This window comes from Strongylocentrotus purpuratus, unplaced genomic scaffold, assembly GCF_000002235.5.
Source record: "Strongylocentrotus purpuratus isolate Spur 01 unplaced genomic scaffold, Spur_5.0 spur5_scaffold_1, whole genome shotgun sequence".
NCBI lineage: Eukaryota > Metazoa > Echinodermata > Echinoidea > Camarodonta > Strongylocentrotidae > Strongylocentrotus > Strongylocentrotus purpuratus.
Window position 1 is genome coordinate 51238936 of NW_022145594.1, and position 24821 is coordinate 51263756.

A 24821-nucleotide genomic window follows, 5' to 3' on the forward strand; every position below is an offset into this window, starting at 1 on the left:
TTTGAACACATCATACATTATCTGTGTCTGAGCAATCCATTATGTTAAACAGGTAATACAATGAAGATGATTTAATTTTTTTTTTTTTTTTTTTGTAAAATGAATTTATTGATAAATATATGCATTTGAACAAAACAAACAATCATACACAATCAATTGAAATAACATCGTAGCATCTTAGCATAGTTCAAATAAAACATGTTTCGTTTTCTTGAATAACAGTGTTTTTAAAAATGCATATCTTTTTTGTTTTACAGTTCCTTTCGATCTTTAATTGATTGTGGATTAGTCTTTTGAAAATACAAAGAAAAGAGACTTCATGAAACATGAGTTTGCGATTTTCTGCTTGCATAAATGTTAAATAAACTGCGTATTTTGCATATATGATAAGAAAATTTAAACTTTTAAATATTTTGTTTTTCAATTTATAACCTTTAATTAAAACGAACTTGTCAAAAGAAAAATTAACATTGTAAAGTTTTCGAATTATGTCTCCAAATTTTAACCAAAACAATCTTGTGTGCTTGCATTTTACAAATAAATGGAGATTGTCGTGTAACTGATCATCATATAAACATAAGGGGTTGTTACACAATTTCCATTTAAATAAATTATACCTATTTGGTAATAAGTTGTGTAATAACTTAAAACTGAATTCTGATATTTTGTTTTCTTTCATAGCTTGTAAATTAAACGACCATATGACTTTCCAGTCGATTTGTTCTGTACTATTTAACATTTCTTCCCATTTCTCTTCTATTGGAGGACTAACAATTGAATGAATAGACAACGTAGAGTAAAACAAATTCGACTTTCGTTTAGTGTTAACATTCATTAAAACATTTTTCATGACACCTTCATTTTCTTCTCGTGTCTCATCATATACATGTACCTGTTTTAACATAATCTGTTTCCAAACTTTGGGGATTGCATTTACTATGATATAATATTCTTGAAACAAAGAAGCATGTTTTTTCTCAAATCTTTCTTCAATTTCTCTCAAAGACATAAATCTAGAGTTTTTTACGATATCATTAATTTTCAAAAAGCCTACATCGAACCATTTTTTAATAAATAATACATTTTTATTGTGATCTCTTATATTTGAGTTAAACCATATGTTTTCACTTCTAACATTAGTACATTGTACATCAATTGGCGTTTTACATTCTACTATCTCTTTAAAGTCAAACCAAGTATATACCATATTCTTGTAATATTGGGGCATTTTTATATTCTTTAAACAAAACTTCATATCATCTTTTGTACATTTACTATTTAACACATATTCTAAATTGCCCACTTTTTTAAAGAAACCATCAATTATCTTTTTCCACTTTGAGTTTTCGTGGGAGAAGTAGTGCAATATCCACTTTAATATAAAACTTTGTAACAGAACATTCAAATCAACCATTTTTAATCCTCCATACTCGTAACTCATACAAACCACTTTTCTTTTTATTTTGTGTTTTTTTCCATTCCACAAAAAAGTATACAGTAAAGAGTCAATGAGTTTCATTACATTTTCCGGCATGGAAATCATTTGAGCATTGTATATAATTTTCTTCGTTTCTTATTTTAATAGCTAATACCTCGACAGCGAGTATGAAAAGCAGGGCCGAGAGAGGGCACCCTTGGCGTACGCCTCTTGTTATGTTAATTTGTTCTGTTAACCCAGGCGCGGATCCAGGATTTCTTAGGGGAGGGGGCCCACCTTTTTTTTTTTTTGTTGCTCCCGAAAAGCGGATATTTTTTTTTTTTTTTGGAGTCCCCCAAAAAATCGCAACGACTCAGCCAGCCGAAAAGTCGCTCAGTGGGGGGGGGGGGGGGGGGGGGGGGGGGAGAGGGGTAGTGAGCACAATCTTTTGTTTTGGGTCCTCGAAAATTTTAAAATTTGCACCCCCCCCCCCCCTTGAGCGCCAGGGGGGGGGGGGGGGGGGCCAACCCCCCCCCCCCCAAAAAAAAGGTAAAAATCGCGTGATTTTGCATGATTTGTTTTTCAAGGGGGGGGGGGGGCCTGCCCCCCGGGCCCCCCCTCCCCCTGGATCCGCCACTGTGTTAACCAACCGTTTACATTGACACTGCTTTTAACATTTTTGTACAGAGTATTGACCCATCTGCAAAATTCATTTTTAAATCCAAATTTCCGTAAACATTCAAAAAGGAAATCCCAACTAAGACAATCAAATGCTTTTCTAAAATCTGTTAAAAATGCAAGTCCTTTGTCTGATGATTGTATTCAATTAAATTTAGTTTAATCCACATATATTAAAAAAGATAAAAATAGCAATTAAATTTAAACACATCATACATTATCTGTGTCTTAACAAGCCATTATGTTATACAGGTAATACAATGAAGAAATTTCAATTCAATTCTATTTAGTTTAATCCACATCTATTAAAAAAGATAAAAATTAGCAATTAAATTTGAACACATCATACATTATCTGTGTCTGAGCAAGCCATTATGTTATACAGGTAATACAATATAGGTTATTCAATTCAATTCAATTTAGTTTAGTTCACGTTTAAATTAAAAAAAAATCCAATTGAATTTGAACACATCATACATTATCTGTGTCTGAGCAATCCATTATGTTATGCAGGTAATACAATGAAGATGATTTAATTCAATTAAATTTAGTTTAATCCACATCTATTAAAAAAGATAAAAAATAGCAATTAAATGTTAATAAACACATCATACATTATCTGTGTCTGAACAAGCCATTATGTTATACACGTAATACAATACAGATGATTCAATTCAATTCAATTTAGTTTAATCCACATCTATTAAACAAGATAAAAATAACTATTAAATTTGAACACATCATACATATCCCTTCCTGTCTCCGGCACGAGGTGGCGCAACACCTCTTACATCTTCCACTTAAAAATAAAACATGTCTAATAACCAAGTTGAATTAATTGACCTTTACTCATACAATCATTTTCAATTCTGTAGTTCCCATCAAACCTACCATATTAACTTATACATTCATGTATAAGTGAAATTCCTGTAATGTCAACATAACATTGTCAGTTGTTTTATAACATAGCATATGTATTTAAACATGCGCTGAACAGAAAGTGCTTACTCTAACAAATGCACTTTGAAATGAATGGTGGTGGTGTTTGGTCAAGTGCAATACCGTCGGCATACTGGGCTAGTAAACAATGCAATAGACTTAAGCAGTGGCATAATCATTTAGACAAATTGAACATAAATACTCTTCTATAATAATAATCTCCTTTCCTTTATAATTGGACAAATAATGGTATGTTGGTATTAAAGACATGTTAATAAAAAATAACCATACTAATAATAACTGTTTTTTTTTTTCTAAAGCGCTTTACCAGTTATAATGTTTCAAATCGCGTAGAATATTAATATTGCCCCGGTCATTGGATTCAATTACTATTCCACACATTAATGTGCACAGTCTCTACTCCCTGTGGAGCAATCCAGCTGGTCGCCATTTTACCTGTGTATCCTACCGGTCACTAATTTAAAACCTAGGTGGAGAGGAGCAATGTATATACAATGTCTTGCTCAAGGACATAACTGCCGTGCAGGAGTTCGAACCAACGACCTCCGCATTCCCAGTCAAGTGATTAAGCAACCCGACTTCGACACCTCTACAAATCAAACGTTATATTTACATTATTTTTCAAGTGAATAAAGATTGAATCAATCTACAAAAACAATCATGAAAGTCCATTATGAAAGAGTTTCATCAGGATGGTTGTGATAATGATTTTAGAGTTCTTTTATTACATTCAAAAGGAACATTTATCTGTAACAAATCACACGGTCAGATAAAATCACGTTATAGTCTGGGATGACACGCGGCTGGTAGCGAGAGAGAACCAAGATTGGGCGAGTAGGATTCAGGAAGCTATCTGGATCAAACGCAACCTGACAGCATGAACCCGGACGGGGCGCATACCAGCTGTCTGACACACTGTAATCACCGAAACGACAACCACTGGCGATCGGGAAATTGGTGGTTTATCTCAGTCTGCCAATTCGCGTCTGAATGATTCAGGGGGAAAAACGACTTTTTCTCATACTGAAAAATCCTCCTCGTTGACTTTTAGATTTTACTACTTTCATCGAACATCTACATTCTGGTTTAAAATGAACATCCATCCTGATAATAAGTTTTTTTTTATAAATTTAAAGAACACAACAGATAGAAGCAGTTAAGAAAGTCATAGTGAAAGTCCGAATACGAATAAAGCTATGGATTTTAAAAGGTTCAATTGTTAATACCAAGTACTTCGAATCTCAAAGCCCCAGGTCCAATTAATGTTACAGGATGAAACCTGACGTACCGTGTGGTTACTGGCTCAGGAAACACTATGGTCACAGTTGAGGCAGCATCATAATTTCCTGCATATGTCTGAAAGAGAACGAAAGTGATTGAGAGTGTTAGTTTCTTAAAATAATAATTTAAACAATAATAATAATAATAATATTGATGATAATAATCTATAATTTTGTATTAACCAAGAAAAGCCTCATCAGTATCACTGCTGCTATTCCCAAGGGCCATGCAATTCATATAACCCCCGGAAACCTCCAAGGAGGATGGCAAATGTTGATTAATGTCTTGCCTCGAATCACTTGGTATAACTCTTCCATGAGAAGCGCAACATGGCACAGAGACTTCATCGCCAAGGCACATACATACTTAGAATGGAACTGTTTATATTTGTTCAATAGTTTTGTTTTAATCCTTTCATTTTGCATACAAGGAAGTTCATCCTTTTGGATGTAATTATATAATGATGTAGATATGGGGAAAAAATTGGATGCAAACACAATACAGACATTTGACAAATACATAAGTAAAAAGACCATGAATATATAAAAAAGTATATAAAAAAAATTCTGGACGCGCGAAAATGAAACTCACTTGTCGTACTCCACACTGCTCTTCCAGAGTAAAGGTCCAATTTGTGTTATCCCTTGAGTAGGAGATTTGGAATGACGTCATCCTTTGGATAAATATGGACCTTCCCTGTGTGATAACACCAGTTACCAAAGTATCCTTGCCGAGATCAACCTTTGTGAGATTTTAATGATGACAACAAGAAAATATATTGATTTATAAAATGGCAGATTATCTTGCGTTTGATAACAATACTAAGGTCATATCTCGTTTTCGTTGTAGATTGGGTCTGACCAGCCCTTAACCTTGTTTATAAAACAAAAAATAATTATTTCTATTAATACCTCTTTTTGTAACATCGGTATTTGTACATACACCTATATCTATCATTTTGTAGCATGTATCCTTGTACGTTATAACATAATCATTTGAGTAGTCAGGTCTTCTGTCAGGGTTTTGGGTGTATACAGGCTTGATATTTGCCAGGTGCTAATATCTGAACGCACCTCTCCCTCTCTCTCTATCTCTCTCTCTCTCTCTCTCTCTCTCTCTCTCTCTCTCATTTTTCTTTGTTGACCTTCAGTTTTCAACTGTACATTGTTTACATTATTATTTATGAAGAGGACGTCACCTCAAGCGGTGCTTATTTTTTTATGTACGTTTTATGTGATAATATTGATTTGAATTTATTTATTCACCACCATTGAAAACATTAAAACAGATGTATGGACAATCAAATCAAATCAAAATCAAGATGATGACGACGATGATGATCATTGTTCTAACAGTGTATGGGTCCGCTTCAATTAAAATTATCTCAACGCACATTTAAAACATGCTAGGGTTAATTACCTTTATCCACTTAGTGTTGTCACCAGGGGCGGGGATCCACGCACCGGCGGATACTTCTGCAACGGGAACTTCATTCAGCCTTCCTCTGTAAGCTTCATGGGTGGAACCGTAGAACGATGACGAGGTCAGACTAGAGTCTGGTATCCGACCATCTTCCACGCCGAGCCCCTCGCCGAGGACAGGAGGAGTGCAACCAAGTTTCGCATCGAGGTTCAGCGACGCTGCAAGAAAGAAACACAAAATGAAAAAAAAAAATGAAAAAAACAAACACGAAAACACCTAACTGACCTTCTCACTACTTTGATGATAAATCAAGTCTCTATTAGAGATCATGCATATACAGAAAACCAGGCCCGTCAACCCAGTGAGTTAGGCGGCAGGTTATAATAAAAAATATATACAATAGGAAAGTACATTATAATACAAAATATTCGTCATTGTAGTTACAATGTACAATGATTACAAGGAGCACCAAGATAGAGAGAAAGGGAAAGGGAAGAGGTGAAAAGTAGAAAGGGAGAAAAGGAGAGAAAACAGAAGTGGTATAGTACAGAACAGGGTAAAAGAAGAAGATTGTAACATTATGATGAGGAAGGAAAGATCCCCATAAATGATACATTAGTCAATAATGGAATTGAATCGAAATAAGTGACGTATTACGGTAAATATTGCCAGTTTGGTACTAAATGGTCACAAGTTCATTGATAAGCAGGAAATGATTAAAAATTAATGTATACAAATTGATAAATTATAATGTGAGGTATTGATCCAGTTGCCATGCTGGCTCACGTCTTCCCTGGAATATAACATAAGAACTAAATAGAACGGCCTTCCATAGTTCGTCTCTGGATTCGGGGTACCTAGCTGAGTTAGTGACTTTGAGTATTTCTCTTAGACGGTAATTATTTTGTGGGGTTATGAGTTCACGTGAACCGATTTCAATACAGATTAGTGTGCTCTTCCACCCTGTTGCTGTTATGTCATGTGTTAGTCTTGTGTATCTGTCTTGTTTTCGTTGATGTGCATTGTCCATGTTTATTTCGAAGGGGACTGTGAGTTCGATGATGATAATGTCCTTATTTTTGTTGTCAATGTGGCAGATGTCTGGTTTGTGTTGGGTACGTATTATGTTTGGTGGTATGGTGCCCCCATTGATGCTTTCTCCTTCCATGTCTGCATATACTTAGATGTTATTGTTTGAAGAGTTTCTGTCTTAGGACCAACTCTGTTTTTAATCTATATAAATGACTTGCCAACTGTGAACAATTATTTAAATTTCAGACTATTTGCAGATGATTCTAATATTTTTCATACTTTTCCCAAAGGTGTAGATCAAATAGATGAGTGTGAAGTTAATGAAAATTTAAAATCAATACAGAATTGGCGCACTGCAAATAAGCTTACTATCAATGCGTCAAAAACCAATTTCATGTTCTTCAGTAGTCGTAGAAGAAAGGCTGTGCTTAAAGGGAGATTAAAAATATCTGGGGCAGAATTAATAGAAGTGGAGGAAGCAACATTTGTTGGCATTACCATTGACAGACATTTAACATGGAATTCACATATAAAATCTGTTAATGACTGTATACGGAGAAAGGTCGGTATCCTCTTTAAATTACGGCACTTTGTCCCTAAACATATATTGATACTGTTGTATAAAGCTCTGATACAGCCACATATTACATATGGCATCGAGGTTTGGGTAGTACTTATAATGTGTTTGAGCATGATGCGTAGTATATTGTTGTGGCGCCAGGTATATCGGTCGAGCATTCTTTCACAATTATTAAGAACATGGTACAGAGTGCCAGTACAATTACAAAGGTTACATTTATCAGAGATTCTTTTTCCCCACCGGTACAGGTTTTTGTTTTTGCTGCATTAACAGTGAACTTCATTACGCTCTGAGGTAAGTTATAAATAATCGACTTCCAGGTTACATCAGTATTTTCCATATGAACAACTTTCATGAATTCCCTCTGTACAAGTAATGGTTCGATCAACCTTTTCCAATTTTCTCTACATACATCTTGAACTGATTTTTTAATCACATTTTTTGTCTGGTTCCAGGTTACAGAGTCTGGTATTTTTGAGTGAATTTCATGTGCTTCCAAAGTGAACGACGTTTGTCGTGACCACCCCTTTCCCTATCTAATCTTCGGTCAATGGCGTGATTTACAACATCGTCGTCTTTGACCCTAGATCTACTTTAAGCCAGACAATGACAGATTCGGTAAAGGTCCGAAATGGAAGGTATGTTCAAGCCATCAGGACCGTGGACCACAGCAAGGTTGGCACCACGTGACGGTATTCCTAACCATATCTTAATATATATCTAATATTATATCAAGAGATTTCAGATGCGTTGCATGAACATCATGAACGGTAAGCATGTAACGGAGAGACAGGAGTGCATATCTAGGGAGTAAACATACTTTATATTCGTTTCGAATGTTACACTTATTAAAGTGACTCGGTAATATTGTTGAAGGTTGATGAAAAAAATTGCTTAATTTTTGTATAAAATGTTACTTACTATGTTCCTTCTACTATACTAACCCTCTGACATGCAAAAAATCCCGAACAAATTCTCAAACCACAAATATATCTATGGTTTTCTTTGAAGGCGTTGATGTGAGGCACCCTCTAACAGTGATTAACAGTAAATTCTCCCAACCATTTTTGAATTTTCTCAACCGTTTTTCCATGAGAAAAATACATAAAACAGGTTATAAAAATATGTCAACACTTAACTGTCAAGAATGGAATCTAGAGCCATTTTATTGCTTTGTGACGATTTACATTCACCTAAAATGTAATTAAATTGTCCTTGTCTTGATGCTGAACAGGCTATGACAAGTAGCAGCATAGAAGTAGAATAATATAGTTGGGAGAATTAAGGAATCGATTGGATCAGTTTTTCCCAATTTGCACCATGAATAATGATCCGTTTTCACTCAAATGTTCAGATAATCTTTAATTGTACATCTAGCATTGAAGTCACTCCCTTAGCACCACTATCTCTCATCTGAACAATGTTACAAAGTCCCTTTAATATTTTCGAGAGTTGATTCTATATTTTTCTTTCAGATATTCAAAGATTTCAGAAGTTTTCATCGATAATGTGATAAGTGATTTTAAAAATTTAACTGGACATTCTCACTACTTTTCTTATATTTCCTACTAATTTGCAAGGCAAGTTTGTCCTTTCAATATATTTGTCCTTAAATGTAATCCGGAAATCTACCCTGTCAACAAGGTAAATAACGTACTAATAAAATAACAAAAAACATACGAGCAATGGATAAAAAAAAAACTAAACAAAAACAACACATGTAGTACAAACAAAGGGAGGTATTTGTAATTTAGAATGGTACGTATATTGTAATCAATAGTTATAATGATTATGAAAAAACAGGTATGTTTATTTTGCTAATAAAATACCTGTAAAAGGTGTACATGAGTTATTTTAAGCAATATTTTGCTGTATTGCTTGAGCATGAATGTGACAGTGAATGTGTGAATGTGACAGGTCCATGGTGAGATTTAATCATCTACAATATTCATGTTCTTACAGATGGGGGGGGGGGGGGGCTGCCTGTCCGGGAGTTAAACCCGCGACAACTCGTAACCTAAACGAGAATTTCAAATAGAGGGAAAAGATAATAATTAGTTTTTTTAAGGGTCACCTTTCGGCAATTGCCGATGGAATTAAATTATTCTTTGCATACGCGCTAGACGAAATGTGATCAAATTATCCCCGTATTCGTTGGAATCTTAAAGTAATGGAACCCTACCACATCACAACGCAGCACTATTGGCTACGGCGGAAAGATCCTATGTGCTCTGGGTATTATTCGCTTACACCGGTTAAGGTGCCACTACCAACTCACATGTTTAAGCATGTCGCACGCCGGGAATTTATGATGGATGAGTAAAAACAATCGCACGCCATGCGATCTGACTACGACCCTATTGTCGAGGTACATGTATATGTAACAACATTTCATAGAAAATATTCAACATGTACTGAATCCTAATGATCAAAGATCCGAATCGTCATATGAATTATCAAATCTTAATTGAGTGCGCCCTCTAACATATAGTGGAATCCGAGCGTTTGGCACTTGGATAACCCATCACACGTGGGAAGATTTGTATCAAATCATCGACCCGTCGGATATGTGTCATTTATTTTATAGTGTTGTGCGAGAACATATTGATCAGTCCCTACCTACTAAGACTGTCAAATTTCACGCAAGCGATAAACCTTGGATATCTTGTGAGATAATTAAACGAAGACAGCAAGCTTGGCACTCTGGTAATAAAGAGCTGTGGACATATTTTAGAGACAAAGTTATAGATGCAATAATATTAGCTAAGGACTCATTTTATAATAGAAGAATTCATACACTTAAAATACATAATCCCGCTGATTGGTATCGTCATATAAAATTCATCACTCAAGGACCTCAAGATCAACCATCCATTGACATACCACGTATTGCAACTGATCAGCCTGAACATTCTAAGGAAGCAGCCGGAAGCAGCCGATTGCATTAAAGTTTTTATCTGTGGCAGCAGACCTACCGAAACTTGATAAAACGAAGTTAACAGCATATTTACCTTCACCTGTGGATTGCTCAATAATAGAACCGAAAGAAGTGTATGATCTGTTACGTAAACTTAATTTACAAAAATCTACTATTTTAGGCGACTTACCTGTCCGAATATTACGTGAATTTGCTCATGAATTATCTTATATATTATGTTATATTCTTAATTTTGCATTTAAGCAAGGGGTGTTTCCACAAGTATGGAAGTATGCCGAGATAATACCAGTACCCAAATCCTATCCACCAACTCTACCTGAATTACGGCCCATAGCCCTAATTTCTTACTTTGCTAAAATAGCTGAAACTTTCATTACTAAGTGGTTGTGGGAGGATATTGGTGATATGATTGATAAAAACCAGTATGGAAATCGTCGTGGTCTTTCTACTTGCCATTATTTAATTGGAATATTACATAATTTATGCAAAAATGCAGATGAAAAAAACAAACAATTTCAACCATAGTTTTAACCGATTTTTCTAAAGCGTTTGACCGGATTGATCATAATATTTTAATTTGCAAACTTGTTAAATTGGATGTAAGACCATGTATCATTTCGTTAATAGTAATTTTTTTAGAATGCCGCCAACAAGTAGTAAGGTATAAAGGTCGTATTTCAAATGTAAAAAATAACAATGTAGGAGTCCCTCAAGGTACAAAATTGGGGCATATATTATTTCTAATTATGGTTAACGATGCATGTCAAGATTGTTTACTCCCTTTGTATAAGTATGTAGATGATTTAACTATAGTTGAAAGCCGGACTTGTACACAAATATCAAAATTGCAATCGGAATTATTGTTATTAGAAAATTGGTCTTTACTCAATAATATGAAACTTAACCCAACTAAATGCATTGCTATGACGGTCTCTTTTATACAAAAATCAAACTCACCAACTGTTGTATATTGATGAGACACTTTTAAATGAAGAAAATGTAATCAAAGTTCTTGGAGTTTATATTCAATGTGGTTAAAAATGGGATACTCAAGTAAAGGAAATGTTAAGAAGTGCAATAGAAAGTTATAAATGTTACGTACCTTGAAACGTTTTAATTGACCTATTAGTGATCTCGTTATTGTTTATAATGGATACATAAGACCAATATTAGAGTATTGTGCACCACTTTTTCATTCCAACCTAACACGTATACAAACAGATAATATTGAACGAATACAAAAACGGGCATTTATAATTATTTTGGGACTTAATTATGACACATATAATCATGCTCTAGAATTGTGCAATTAGTTAACGTTGGAAGAACGTAGGAATAAACTTTGTTTGGATTTCGCCATTAAGTTGGGAAAGCATGAATTGTGTTCTTTATGGCTACCAAGTCAAAGAATTGTTAAATTTAATTTACGAAATGTACAGAAATATTCTCAATTTATTTGTAAAACCAATCGCTTTAATAATAGCTCTATTCCCTATTTTGTTCGTATCTTAAACGATTATTATTAAAAAAAGTAAGCTTCATGTATTTTTTTATATGTTTATGCTTAATGATGTTGCCTATTATGTGTATAAAAATGTATTTAGTATATTTTTCCTTGTATATGTCATTAATTTTATTTTATTTTATGCTCAGTGTATTTTAAATATCATGATGCTTTTACCTTGTATAAATGACCTGCAATTCAGCTTCGACTGCAAGAACGTCATATGAATAAACCCTTATTGAATTGAATTGAATTGAATATTGAATTGATTTCGAGGGATTTGACGATTTCTTGAGGACAAGCTAAATCGGCTTCAGACTCGTAGACGTCAGGCGATTGTCTACGATCTGAAGCCGATTCTGACAAGAAGAATTAATTGCACTCAATTCGATACAGTCAACCACTCTCTCCTCTTAAATAGATTACATCAATGTGGTTGCTCCCCTAATGTAATTAAATGGTTTGAATCATACTTGGAAAATCGCCAACAATTTGTCTCATTAAGAAAGAAAAATCAACATTTAGAAATATAACAATGGGAGTTCCACAAGGGTCCATCCTGGCCCCGCTCCTTTACTCTATATGTTAACGACCTCCCATGTACCATCTCAAATGGCATTGTTTATATATATATGCAGATGATACTACTATTTCTGTTTGTGGAAAAACCATGGACTATACGGATGGACATTCAACGTGTTCTTTCTTTGATCCAATCATAGTCGCCGCCTTCTGATTATGTGCGTCTTAATGAGAACATTCAGCTGTGTTAACATTAACGACTGCGTAAGCATTTTCGGTCATTGCCAAAGGAGCAGTTTCCCTCGCTTGGGTTTTGTTTGGATGGTGTGCTCTGTAAGAGTGTGTCTTAAATAAAAGCATCCTCAATGGGGAGCAGCAAAGTTGAAAAGCAGAAGATTTTGGGTGATATGAAATGTATTATTACTGATTCGCAAACTTTCGCACACACCTATGACCTTATAAAACAATTAGAAGGCCATGATCTGTATTAGCCCTGTGCGTTGTAACTCTGGAATATTATAAGGAAGTAGGGGGAAACGGGATTTTAAATCACAACCAAAAAATCTAAAAATAACCTCTACCTGGTAATATCAGCATGTTTTTCAATCAAACTGCACATCTATTTTCCATGATTTAGGCGAGTAATTATCTTCTGCGCATGTAGATTAACATGTGTAAAATCACTATCTTGATTCTGTCCCGGCTTTTTGCCGGCGAACATGATGAGACCAAAGGGAAGAAACATGTACGGAATGCTATTGAGACGACATTGACGGGGACAATTACAATGAATTCGTTAAGAAAACGATGAATGTCCATGGGAAAAACTAAGCAAGAGGTAGAACTCAAACTGACAAAAGCTCATGATAAACTGAATTCTTGGCTGAATAAAAATAAGTTGATTTTGAATAGTTCGTTCGTGTCTCCTTAGATCGAGATTAAAGTATCTTGATCTTCGGAGTAGTTGCTACAACCGGCCGTGCCAGACACGTTGCCCCAGGTTGCGAGATAGGACTATTGTAGCGTGCCCCCATTAAAAAAAAAATATATACAATAACAGTCAACTTTACATTTAATTAATAGTATGAAACTATTAAAATTACTCTCATGTTACGGGGGAAAAGAAATTATGTATGAATCAATGGATTTGGTCGTCCCAGTTCGACGGCACAGACACGGCACTACTGGACAGAGATCCTAATAATTACAGAGCTTGGTCTTGTTGCTCTGTTCGCCAGCAGTTTGAGGATATGGAATCCCGTGGCACATTACTCAAAAGAGTTCTAACAAGCCAAGCTTATACAGAGCCTATAATAAGTAATGTTGCGCATGTACCACCCACCCGATCGATCAAAAACTCAGAACTCATAACTGAATTTAAAAAAGAAAAAAGTGAATAGTGATAAGACAACATTGATGCTGCTAGGATCAAAGCAAAAGCTTAGATCATTAGATAACAGTATGCTGTCGATTGAATTATGTTTGGAAGTTATAAATGAGAACAGTCTTGACTTAAACAAATACATATCGGAGGTATTGCTTTATTTTGAAACAGAAATTACGATCTATTCGTCGATTTTGATAAAGCACAATTAAACAAACTGTACTTGGCTTTTGTAGTGCCCCATTTAATTTACCGGTGTACCGTTTGGTAGGTGAGATCTGAAGCAGATCATAGTAAACTGGACAGATTACATAAAAGGGCAGCATATATGATATCTCGTTTTTCGTTGGAAACCCCATCTGAACACATTTTTGAAATTCTAACGTGGCCGAAAATAGATCATTTGTTTGTTAGAGCATCTTGTTGTATGAGTCACAAATGCTTACATAAAGCTGCACCTGATGAACTCGGTAATAAGTTTATTTATATTGAAGCGATATCATCTCGAACAACAAGGAGCACAAATAAGATGCTAATTAGGATGGCACATGCTCGTACGACCTTTTATCAGAAGTAATTTCTTGACACAGGTCCAACAAACTGGAATAAACTACCCGAACACATTCGATTTATACAAAAATATGAAACCATTTAAACAAGAATTGGCAAAATGGCAAAAAACATACACGTTGTAATATGATTATGGTATGATATAACTCTTCTTTCCCTCCTCTTTGTATATATGTTATTATATCTTCTTCTTGTTTTCTCTTATTGGTTTGTTATTATGGTTGTATGTTGCTGTTTTTTTTTTTTTTCCTGTTTGCTTCAATTAAGATATATGGCAATTACATGTTTGTTTCATTTATATATATTTTTTATTTCGTTATTCTCATGTTCAAATCCTTATTTATAACCTGGTTTGCAATTTTGTGTTTGTTAAAATCGTGTTTTGTAATTTTCTATATTTATTTATATTTTCATGTGTTGATAAAATGTATATACTTGTTTGTTATGATGGGCCTCAACAAAAACCAGCATTTATTTGCTGATTGAGCTACCTTTCTTTTTTAAAGATGTGTAATAAATACAAAAAATATAACAATTCATGTTAATACTATTCTTATCATTATTCAGAACCTACATTAAAAATATGATGTTTGTTTAGATTTCTATATCTAATATAATTGCCGTTTTTTCGAAAATCGGATCGCAGGAGGATGGGGTAGTGTGCGATGGGGCGGTTCTCCTGACAATGATAAAGGGTTGGTCTTAATAGAACACTACATTATTTGTGCGATTGATAAACTCGATACCGACTAACATTAAAATTGTTTCACATTCCCCATGATAACCCACTGCATTGTTTCCTAACAAAAATATGACCAGAACTGGCCATAACATCACATTATGACATAAACTTTCCAGAAGAATTGCGAAAGGTTGGCCTTGTAGAACATATCAAAATGATATATACTCGGGGGTTTTAACATGATCAAAAATTGAAATAAAAAGGATTTCAAACCGCGCCTGAAGTCAATGCATTCCCCACATGAATGGGTGATAGGGACTACACACAAGTTTTTCGTCGAGAGTTTTCAAGTTTTGACCGTCTCTAGCAGAATGATGAGAGCAATTCAAGAGCAATGCAGTTAAGGGGACAATTTTTTTCCCACTGACATACAAAGCTCACTATTTTATTTTCAATTTCTCAGCAAATTTATATATAAACCTTCTCTTGCAGTATCAGTCCTACATGTACTCTGCACTTACCTATAGCATCAGTTAGAGGTCCATACCCATATAGTTCCATCCTCAAAGAAAAGTAAACGTGATAGGTCTTTGGATAGATCCGAAAAGAGCGTCCAACTATCGGCCTAGCAAGCGTGTGAGTCACATGGCTATCATGGTCGTAATTTCCCGGAAATATCTGTAAAAAATAAATTGAATGAGAATGACATTAAGTAATATTGGAAAGAAAACTTAGTCTTAATGAAGCTCATCGTTAGTTCATAACCATATACGGCCTGTGAATTAATAAAACGCTGACTACACGAATTGTTGTCAAGAAGAGCCAATTATGTATATCATGGCCATCTTTTTTTTCTTCTTCTTTTTCCCCCCATTTGTTATGAAGTCCATATCTAAGTACCCTAAACAACATTGTGTAAAATGGAGAAGAGCTACCTGAGTTCCTGCGCTCCCTATCAACATGGCTAGCTTAACCAAGGCGTTATTTGTGAGAGATTTGTTTCTTGTTTCTTTTAATTCTGTGTATATTCTTTTCATTTAGTTGCATGGGTTGTAAAAATAATCTTCTGTTGTTTTTATATACATAGGCCTAAACATATATTATGTATGTTGCTATTTTGCCTTTTATCTGCCCATTATACTTTTTTAGTCACCCATTATTACATAAAACGAGAAATGTGAGATCTTTTGTCCCATGGTATTATTACGAGGTCACACAGTATATCTCTGATCACAAAGACCAATGATTAATAGCTTTTTTAATGTAAGTGAGGAACCGCAGTTTTGGAATTACCTTGATTGATCCAGAGTATACGTTCAAATAATCAGTCCAAGACGTGTTGTTAAAACTAGACGAAAAAGTGTATGACGTCACCCAATCGTCGTAGTTTACTTTACCCTGAGTCGTTATGGCCGTTACGATATAACTAGACTCAAATTGAACCTGCATCCAAGGGGATGGGTCGGTCGAGTCTGGGAGCCAGGCTGACTTAGAGTTCAGGCGGCCACCACGACTGCAATGCGCCAAGTGGCAGGATGATTCAGAGAAAGCCGAATCGGGAAGAGCACCACTTTCAAGACCGAGAGGTGGACCAGATATATTACACGGGTTTACTGTTGAAAATAAGGTCAATAAATAATAAAAACATATTACGGAGTAGAAAGACAGAGGCCTAGAAGTGTAAATAAAACACGAGAGTGAAAATAATATTTCACACCATACCAAGTAATAAAACCGTCAGTATACGCGGTGTTGCATTTTGATATCTTAAAATGCATTTTACCGTCCTAGGTAAAATTTCGTAGGTGAGGGATGTTGTAGTATCCCCTAACTTCTCCTTAATTTTTTTAAAGGTTATAACATCTAAGTAAATAATAAAATGTACAATTTTTCAAATGTTTACAAAGAGATGGCATTACGCATCAGTGCCCCCTAATATATCAGGCGTACACATTTCGCTTTTGTATTTCGTGACAAATGAACTTTCTCTCTCCTCCTTCTTCCTGTTTTTTTCATTTTCCCCTTCTACTTCCTTGTAATTCATATTCTCTTCTTTTCCTCCTCAAGCTCGCTCTCTCTTCAAACCCATCCTTCCTGTTCTTTCACCTTCTCTCCTCCATTTTTCTTGTCTATTTTATTCTCGTCTCTTTTCCCTCTCTGCCCTAGCACTAAACTCGTTATCCCCTTTTTTTTTTAATTTGAATTTTTCCTTAAAGAAGGACCAGTAGCTTTATTTTTTGTTTTAAGGTTCCTCCACTTTTTCTCAAATTGTGATGTTAATTAAGAATGATTATCTTTTAAAACTATCTTATAATGCTTACATTCATATTATGTTCACTGATTAAGAAGTATGTACATTGTTTAAGAGTTGCAACATTATTGTTGTACCGATTTTGGTAATGCGCTTTTTTTGTTTGTTTATGTTTTATTATATATGTTTATCCGAAATGAGAAAGTGGAGAATAAACGTAAACCCTTGAATCTTTGAGCATTTGAACCTTTGAACCTTTGAACCTTTAAACCTTTGAACCTTTGAACCTTTGAGCCTTTGAGCCTTTGAACCTTTGAACCTTTGAACCTTTGAACCTTTGAACCTTTGAACCTTTGAACCTTTGAGCCTTTGAACCTTTGAGCCTTTGAACCTTTGAACCTTTGAACCTTTGAACCTTTGAACCTTTAAACCTGTATTTAAAACATCTTTTAAAAACAAGTTGCAAAAGAAATTATCTGAAGAAGGCTTTGGAGTATTATAAGTTTCGTACTTTTTCTATTCATTTCTATTTCAATCATTATGGCAACCAATATATTGTAGGAAAAATATACTGTATTCAAATGGATATATATGTTAGGTTATGCAACAAAAACAATACATTACATTACATTGATCTGCGTGTAAATGATTTTTAATTTTAATTCATAACCCCTTTTGTATCAATAACTGATGTTATTTTGGGAGCTTGCGCCAAAACATTCGGGCGCCAGGGGAATGCTAACTGTGCAATGATGTAATTCATTGCATTTCTCTCTTAACAATAACATCGTTATGAAATGTTGTACTCATGAGCTTACAATAAATTGTTTAATAATGTTTATTATTTTGATTGTTGCACATGGCTATTCACTTATTTATGTATAAGAGATTCTACATTTTTGTTACCTTGGGTACATTATTTCTAAAATATTATTGTTGTCTTAATGTTTGTGTATTTATTTTTCTTTAAAGATAAACTTGAGTTCTAGTAAAAACAAAAAGAAAATGAATTCTCACAGAATCAAACGGAACATACAGTTACACTGAATGTCCAATATTACAAATAAATGTCATTTGCCAAACAATTTTAGTAGAAAATATATACTGGCCGAGTTATGAACGTAGAAAGATAAGAAAATCCATGTAAGTAGGTCCGATATCATGTGTGTAGTCCCATATACATCTTTCTGTGTACAGTGCTTGTTACTTTACCAAGACTGGGCCAAATTTATTATGATTTTGATGACTCAAAAACCTTGCAGTACACACCAAAACTTACATGCTACATGATCAACTATTTCTGATCCATTTCACACCTTTTCTTTTGCAATGCAATCGCATGACCAGAATTCAACTGTATCTTTAAAATCCAACCTCAAGTTTTGTTTGCAAAATAAGCAATTATAATAAGAGTTTTGAAATGCTACGTTTCTTAAAGTGACTCGTTAACATTGTTGAAGATTGCTGAAAAAATGTGTAATTTTTGTATAAAAAGTTATTATTATTTTCTTTCTACTGTAAATATCTCTAACAGGCATAAATTCCTGAAAAAATTCTGGAACCACGTAGATATTTACGGTTTTCCTTAAAGACCGTCAATACTACTGGGCCATAGGGATTAGACACAGAGCGACACACAGCGAGGTCACTGACAGGTTGCTATTTCATTAACTCAGCTATCAACTAGAATAAGAAAAAGAGGATAATGGGGGACCAACATGCACCGATTGGGGAACTTTTCTATATAGAGGGAGCATGTAGCTACCAGTAATACATTGGGGGCTCTAACAACCGATTAACATTAACATTAACATTCTCACAACCATTTTTGAATTTCCCAACCGTTTTTTTTTTAAATAAGATATGAGAGAGGCTTGACAAAATCTTTCAAAGACACTTAAATGTCTGGAATCGTTTATAGAGCCGATTCATTGCTTTGTGATGATTTACATTCAACTGGAATTTAATTAAGTTATAATAATATAGTTTGAGAATTCTGGAATCGATCGGATCAGTTTTTCACAATTGTCATCATTTAATAATGATCCGCTTTTACTCAAACTTTCAGATTAACTTAAATTGTACATTTAGCTTTGACGTCAATTCCTTAACACCCTTTTCTCTCATCTGAACAATATTACAAAATTCCTTTAAAAATGATCGTTAGTTTAGTATTTTTCGCTTGAATTATGTTGGAAATCACAGGAACACTAAAGAATATCACTGCAGGTTATAAAGATATCGCCAACTAAAATATGTCTCCATTTGTTAACACTCCTTGTATACGTAGAACACGTTTTCATTTTCATGAAGCTTTATTGACGAAGTAACTCTCTGTTTACCCTGTGTAGAAGAGGCATATCATCATTATTATTAGTATCATTTTATTTGTAATATCATCACCATTATCATCATATTTGTAATCATTGCTCTATTAGTATCATTATTATTATTATTTTTTATCATGATTATTTGTATTAATATCATTATTAGTACTACTCACCGGGACAACACACAATGGAAATAATTTCACTCGCGTTTATATGTCCCACTTTAATCTCACTGTACCAGCAGTCGGTGATGTTTGTGGCATTTGCAGGACAAACCACTGATTCGGCTTCAGCAGGAACATCGACGGACGGGGACTCGTACAGTGGACCGCTCACTGTCGCAAATACTCCTTGTTCAATAAAGTTGAAGTAAAAAGTAGTATACAAGAGTGGTCAAAATATTATTTTGAAGACAAAAATGCAAACCAAAACAAAATTATTAACTTCATCGAGTACCACAAAAATTGATTTGTGATGACATACAACATAATTATGGTAGGCTCCCGAAACAAACGTTTTGAAAACTGGTAAGGATAAGAGACTAAAGAGGGAGAAAATCAACCAGAAAATGGAATTTAAATCTCCAACTCGACCAGAATATATATAGTCTTGATCATAACACCAGTGTTTGACAATAAATAATTGTATGGTAATATTTTTACAAAGACTCAAACACATCTATGGAATCTCAAAAATAATAGGAAACAATAATGGAAGTCCACACTTTCAAATACCTTGGGTAAATTTAGCATCGGATTCGAAAAATAGTAGTCATGAGATAAATGAAAGAATTGTAATTGCGAGGGGTACATTTAATCAAATGAAATCCGTAATAAAAGTATTAGAACACTACCACGAAAACCAAAACACATAGCTTTGAGTCATTATATCTGATAAGTTTTTCTCTACGGGTGTGAGTGTTGGACATAAACAAAGAGATTGAGAGAAGATTACAGGCCACAAAGATCTGGTTGTTGAGAATGATTATGAATAAATCATGATCAGAGAAGATAAGAAATGAACAAGTGCTCATAAAACCATCACTCATCAACACAATAATAAAGAGGCAAATTAAATATGTTGGTAACATAATCATACAGAGAGTATAATTTAGAAGGGAAACAAAAATCATATTTATATTAACAGGGAAGTTTGCTGGAAAGAGAAGCTTGTTAAGAAAACGGCTGTTTATGAATATATGATAATAGGAAAAAGTGGAGGACCATTAAGATGATAATGATAATGTCTTACCTTCAAACCCTAGATACTGACATGCCAATTGGGATAAGTTCTTGTTCCAATGATCTTGATTCACCAGCACGTACGTGTTAGGACTGGAGCGGGATGTCAAGGCAAGCGTTCCTTCATTTTTCTTTTCACCAAGAAGCTTTAACGAATTGATGGTTACATCTATATAGTTTACAATGAAAATAAGACGAATATATTATGGGGGAAAAGAGAGAAAACGGAACTCAATTAGTGACCCGGGAGAAACAAGTTTTAAACAAGAATTTACGGCGATGTAAAGTGTCATAGATACGTACTTTTTAGATACGTAAATTGACCAACTTACCTGTATATTTAGATCAAAGTCACTAAGTACTCAAGCCTTAGTCGTATTAGAACACTTTTTTTGTGTGTGTGATTGCAATTAATGAATAGTTAATGAACGATTTGTGATCTACCACTCCTATATTTCTAGGGCCTGCTGCTAAAATGAAAACTGGGATGTCAATATGTAATTAAATTGAACATTCGTTCCCGTTGGACGAAGCGCAGGGAAATTCAACGAAAAGGATGTCACTATTACGATACACTACTTCACTGCATGAAAATATAGATTCCACTTAAAGTTCATTTTAATAGCACTTCATACAAACGTATTTCTGGAGTCCCTGTGAAATCCCCCTGGGAACTATTGCAGAAACATAGTTTATCACAATAGCGCAGACATGGAGATCTATAAGGTCACATGACCACATTTTCTGATCAACTTTAAACATTGTGTTCATCATACTACACAAAACAGTAGATTATTTCTAAAACAGTCAAACTTGTCAAGTAAGAGCATCCAAGGCAATAATCTTCTTCTTTTCTTCCTCAAGGGAGTCAAAATACATGGTGATTATAGACAGGTGACGTTTATATAGGGGTGGCCACTATTAAACTGGTTTGACCGTACTTATTATTTCATATACTTAGCCAATAATTTTCCTCAGATGTTTACCATAATGGTCTTCAAACCAGAGGCAGGAAACTCCTGTATCGCTCTCCTCAAGAGTACAGTCACCCCCATGTACATGTAAAAAAGGGTTCAACGAGGATTTACACCCTTAAATAAAACCTCCGTTTATGTCTCTTTCTCATTTACCATCCTCATACTCGCCGAGTCCTCAATGGAGACAAATATTTTGACCAAGATTTGCCTCCTCCCTCCCCATCGAAAAAACAAACCCTTCTTCGTTTCTACCTATGTCTTACCATCCTCACAGCTTTTACCACGACTTTTATCGAAGCAGAAACAGTAGTAGCTGTCTTGCTCTCCTAACAAGTGCCTCTATGTAAACAATCGTTTGCTTCCCCCTCCTTGCTTACAAATATCTAAATCTGACTTTGCAATGTCGCACTTACTTGCATCTAAACTCCTTCTTAACAGGAAAATAAAGTCGCTGTGTCGCCCGGATGCGACTTTGCGTTTTACACCCTGGCCTGGACATTTTCCCGGTAAATAGCAATGAAACTGCTTGAATGAGTCTAGTCTACGCTCCTCGATCGGGCGCGCCAGTTCCAAATCGAATCGTACATGCACAGACGTACGTCGATGCAGCATTTATACACACCGTACGCAGCTGCAATACTGAAGATTAAGGGAGAAGATATAGGATTTCAAGTTCAGAACAACAAGTTAAGAAGCTTGCTGCACGATGGAATTCATCGAGGATGATGACGGAGTGGCAATGCAGACGCCTTTGCGGGTATGAATACTGTAAATCCAGTTTTGAATTGTAGTTATATGAGTACGATTAACTGTAACTGTTAGGCATCCATAGTTAGCAAAACTAAGAGTAAGACTAAGTGAGTCGCACTTTATATAACTATTTATGCATACACATACTCCTGTATCTTTTGTATTACTTCTCTGACATTGAAGGATTAGATTACCTTCACGAAAAAAAAAAGTATATGAATGTAAAGCAGTAAATAAAGTGCAAATGAATTCATGTAAAACTGGTGTATAATTTCCTTTATATGTTATGTGTCTGTACATTACACTAGACAAAGTGATGAATGGAAAAAGAGAGAAAGAGAGGTCTTATAAACAAATATCATGAATTTAAAATGAGAAAGAGAGAAAGGGAGAGAGAGACAGAGGTCTTAGAAACAAATATGAATTCAAGGAGTGAGAAAGAGAGGGGGTCTTAGAAACAAATATCATGAATTGAGAGCTAGAGAGAGAGAGGTCTTAGAAACAAATATCAAGAAATGAGAAAGAGAGGGGGGGGGGGGTCTTAGAAACAAATATGAAGAGAGAGAGAGAGGCCTTAGAAACAAATATGAAGAGGGGGTTAATGAGAGAGAAAGAAAGAGGGGTCTGAGAAATACATACGAGAGAGAGAGTGGGTCGAGAGAGAGAGAGGTCTTAGAAAACAAATATGAATAGAGATGGGGGGGGGGGGGGCGGGGGAGAAATGGGTCTTAGAAAACAAATATGAAGAGAGATGAGGGGGGGGGGAGGTCTTAGAAAACAAATATGAAGGGAGAGGGGTCAAGAGAATTAGAGAAATTAGGTCTTAGAAACAAATGACATGAATTTAAAAAATGAAAGACGTGATCCCACAATAATAGAAAATGGTACGAGTGCAATATTTAAATCACAGTTTATGTATTACATTACCATTACACATATTATGTCGAGTGTAGTCTGTGTATGTGTCGATATGTGTACACGTGTGTTGGGGGGGGGTCCGAATCAGCAAATGGTTTGAAAGTAGGCTACACGTCAAAAATTGAAACCCTGAAGAAGGCGGAATTAAACCACAAAAACCATAATATTATTTGGTTTCTCTCTTTCCTTACTTTGATTAATTCCTTCTCTAATTTCTCTCTTTCTTTCAAGTTAGTTTTTGTTTTCTCTCTCTGCTTATGACATTCTTTGTTTCCTCTCTGTTCTTTAATTATTTATTGTTTTTCTCTATTTCCTTCTGTTGTTATTCGTTGTTTTTCTCTCACTCGTACGTCTCGATACAAAAGTACATGTACCGCGTACCGCGACACTGGACATATAGGACGTACGTTGAGCATTGCAGAAGAGCTACGTGCGCGCGCAATATCTTGTCATGGATAGACTTTTCCCAGTCGGTTCCTTGAAATTTATTGGGAAAAGGTCCAGGCCAGGGTGTAAAACGCAAAGTCGCCGCCCGGATGTTGTCCGGATGACATTTACCACCTTCCTGTTTTAAAGCTAAAGACCAGTTATGGTCTTGCAATTGCATAGTGAAAGAAACGATGTGAAATCGATCAGAAAAGGTTGATCATCTAGCATAGATGTACTGCAAGGTTCTGGAATCATCAAAAGTATAAGAAATTTGGCCGAGTCTTCATAGAGTTAGAAGCACTGTACACAGAAAGATGTATATGGGGCTAAACACAAGTGCGCGACACGTGCATTTGTATCTCTCAACAGTATATAGATATACTAATTTACCAAATATATCAATGAGTAGGCGGTTTCCCGTCAACATTTTTATCGTCATGTAATATTCAAAACATATTGTTTCACATGATTGATAATAAGAGCTTCCATTTCATTTTTTGAAATTGGGGCGTTTCCAATACTGGTCGGGTTAACGTCCGGACAATATCGAGGTGACATCGAGGTAAATTTCACCCTAGTCGGGCCAAGGTGATATCGCGGTGGCGCCAGCTGATCGCGATGAGGGAGGTGCGGTTGTTATGGTAACCTACCCGGGTGAGGTTTTTGCGGATGGCTGGTTAAGACGGTGTCCATGAGCCAGGCAAAAGCTCACCGTGTGTTTTACGATCAGACCTCCACTGTTTCTCGTCGACATGTCACTCGGGTGAGATCGAAAAAAAGTTATATTAAGACGGGGCTTTACTTTTGTAAAAACCATGCTAGTCATATTATCTCGCCATGCTCGCTATCTTCATAGGTACAATCATTTCGATGTTAGACAAGGGTCCCTCCCCTTACACAACAAATCATTCAACTCCCATTTACCTTTTTCACACCTTTCACCATGGTGGCGCTC

The 24821-nt window shown here is 35.2% G+C and overlaps 2 protein-coding genes across 2 annotated transcripts; both read right to left on the reverse strand.

Annotated features, from left to right (window-relative positions):
* Positions 1-2053: 2053 nt before the first annotated feature.
* On the reverse strand, positions 2054-16344 carry LOC115921209 (lactadherin-like). Its single transcript, XM_030978443.1, has 5 exons — positions 16264-16344; positions 15492-15648; positions 5756-5976; positions 4928-5077; positions 2054-4411 (listed from the first exon to the last, which is right to left on the reverse strand). Exons 2-5 carry the CDS (start codon positions 15529-15531, stop codon positions 4268-4270), a joined length of 555 nt encoding a protein of 184 aa, XP_030834303.1. The 5' UTR covers positions 15532-15648; positions 16264-16344; the 3' UTR covers positions 2054-4267.
* On the reverse strand, positions 15623-24811 carry LOC115921439. The gene is made up of 5 exons (XM_030978924.1): positions 24802-24811; positions 20803-20961; positions 19725-19901; positions 16368-16583; positions 15623-15648 (listed from the first exon to the last, which is right to left on the reverse strand). Exons 1-5 carry the CDS (start codon positions 24809-24811, stop codon positions 15623-15625), a joined length of 588 nt encoding a protein of 195 aa, XP_030834784.1.
* Between the last annotated feature and the right edge of the window lie 10 nt (positions 24812-24821).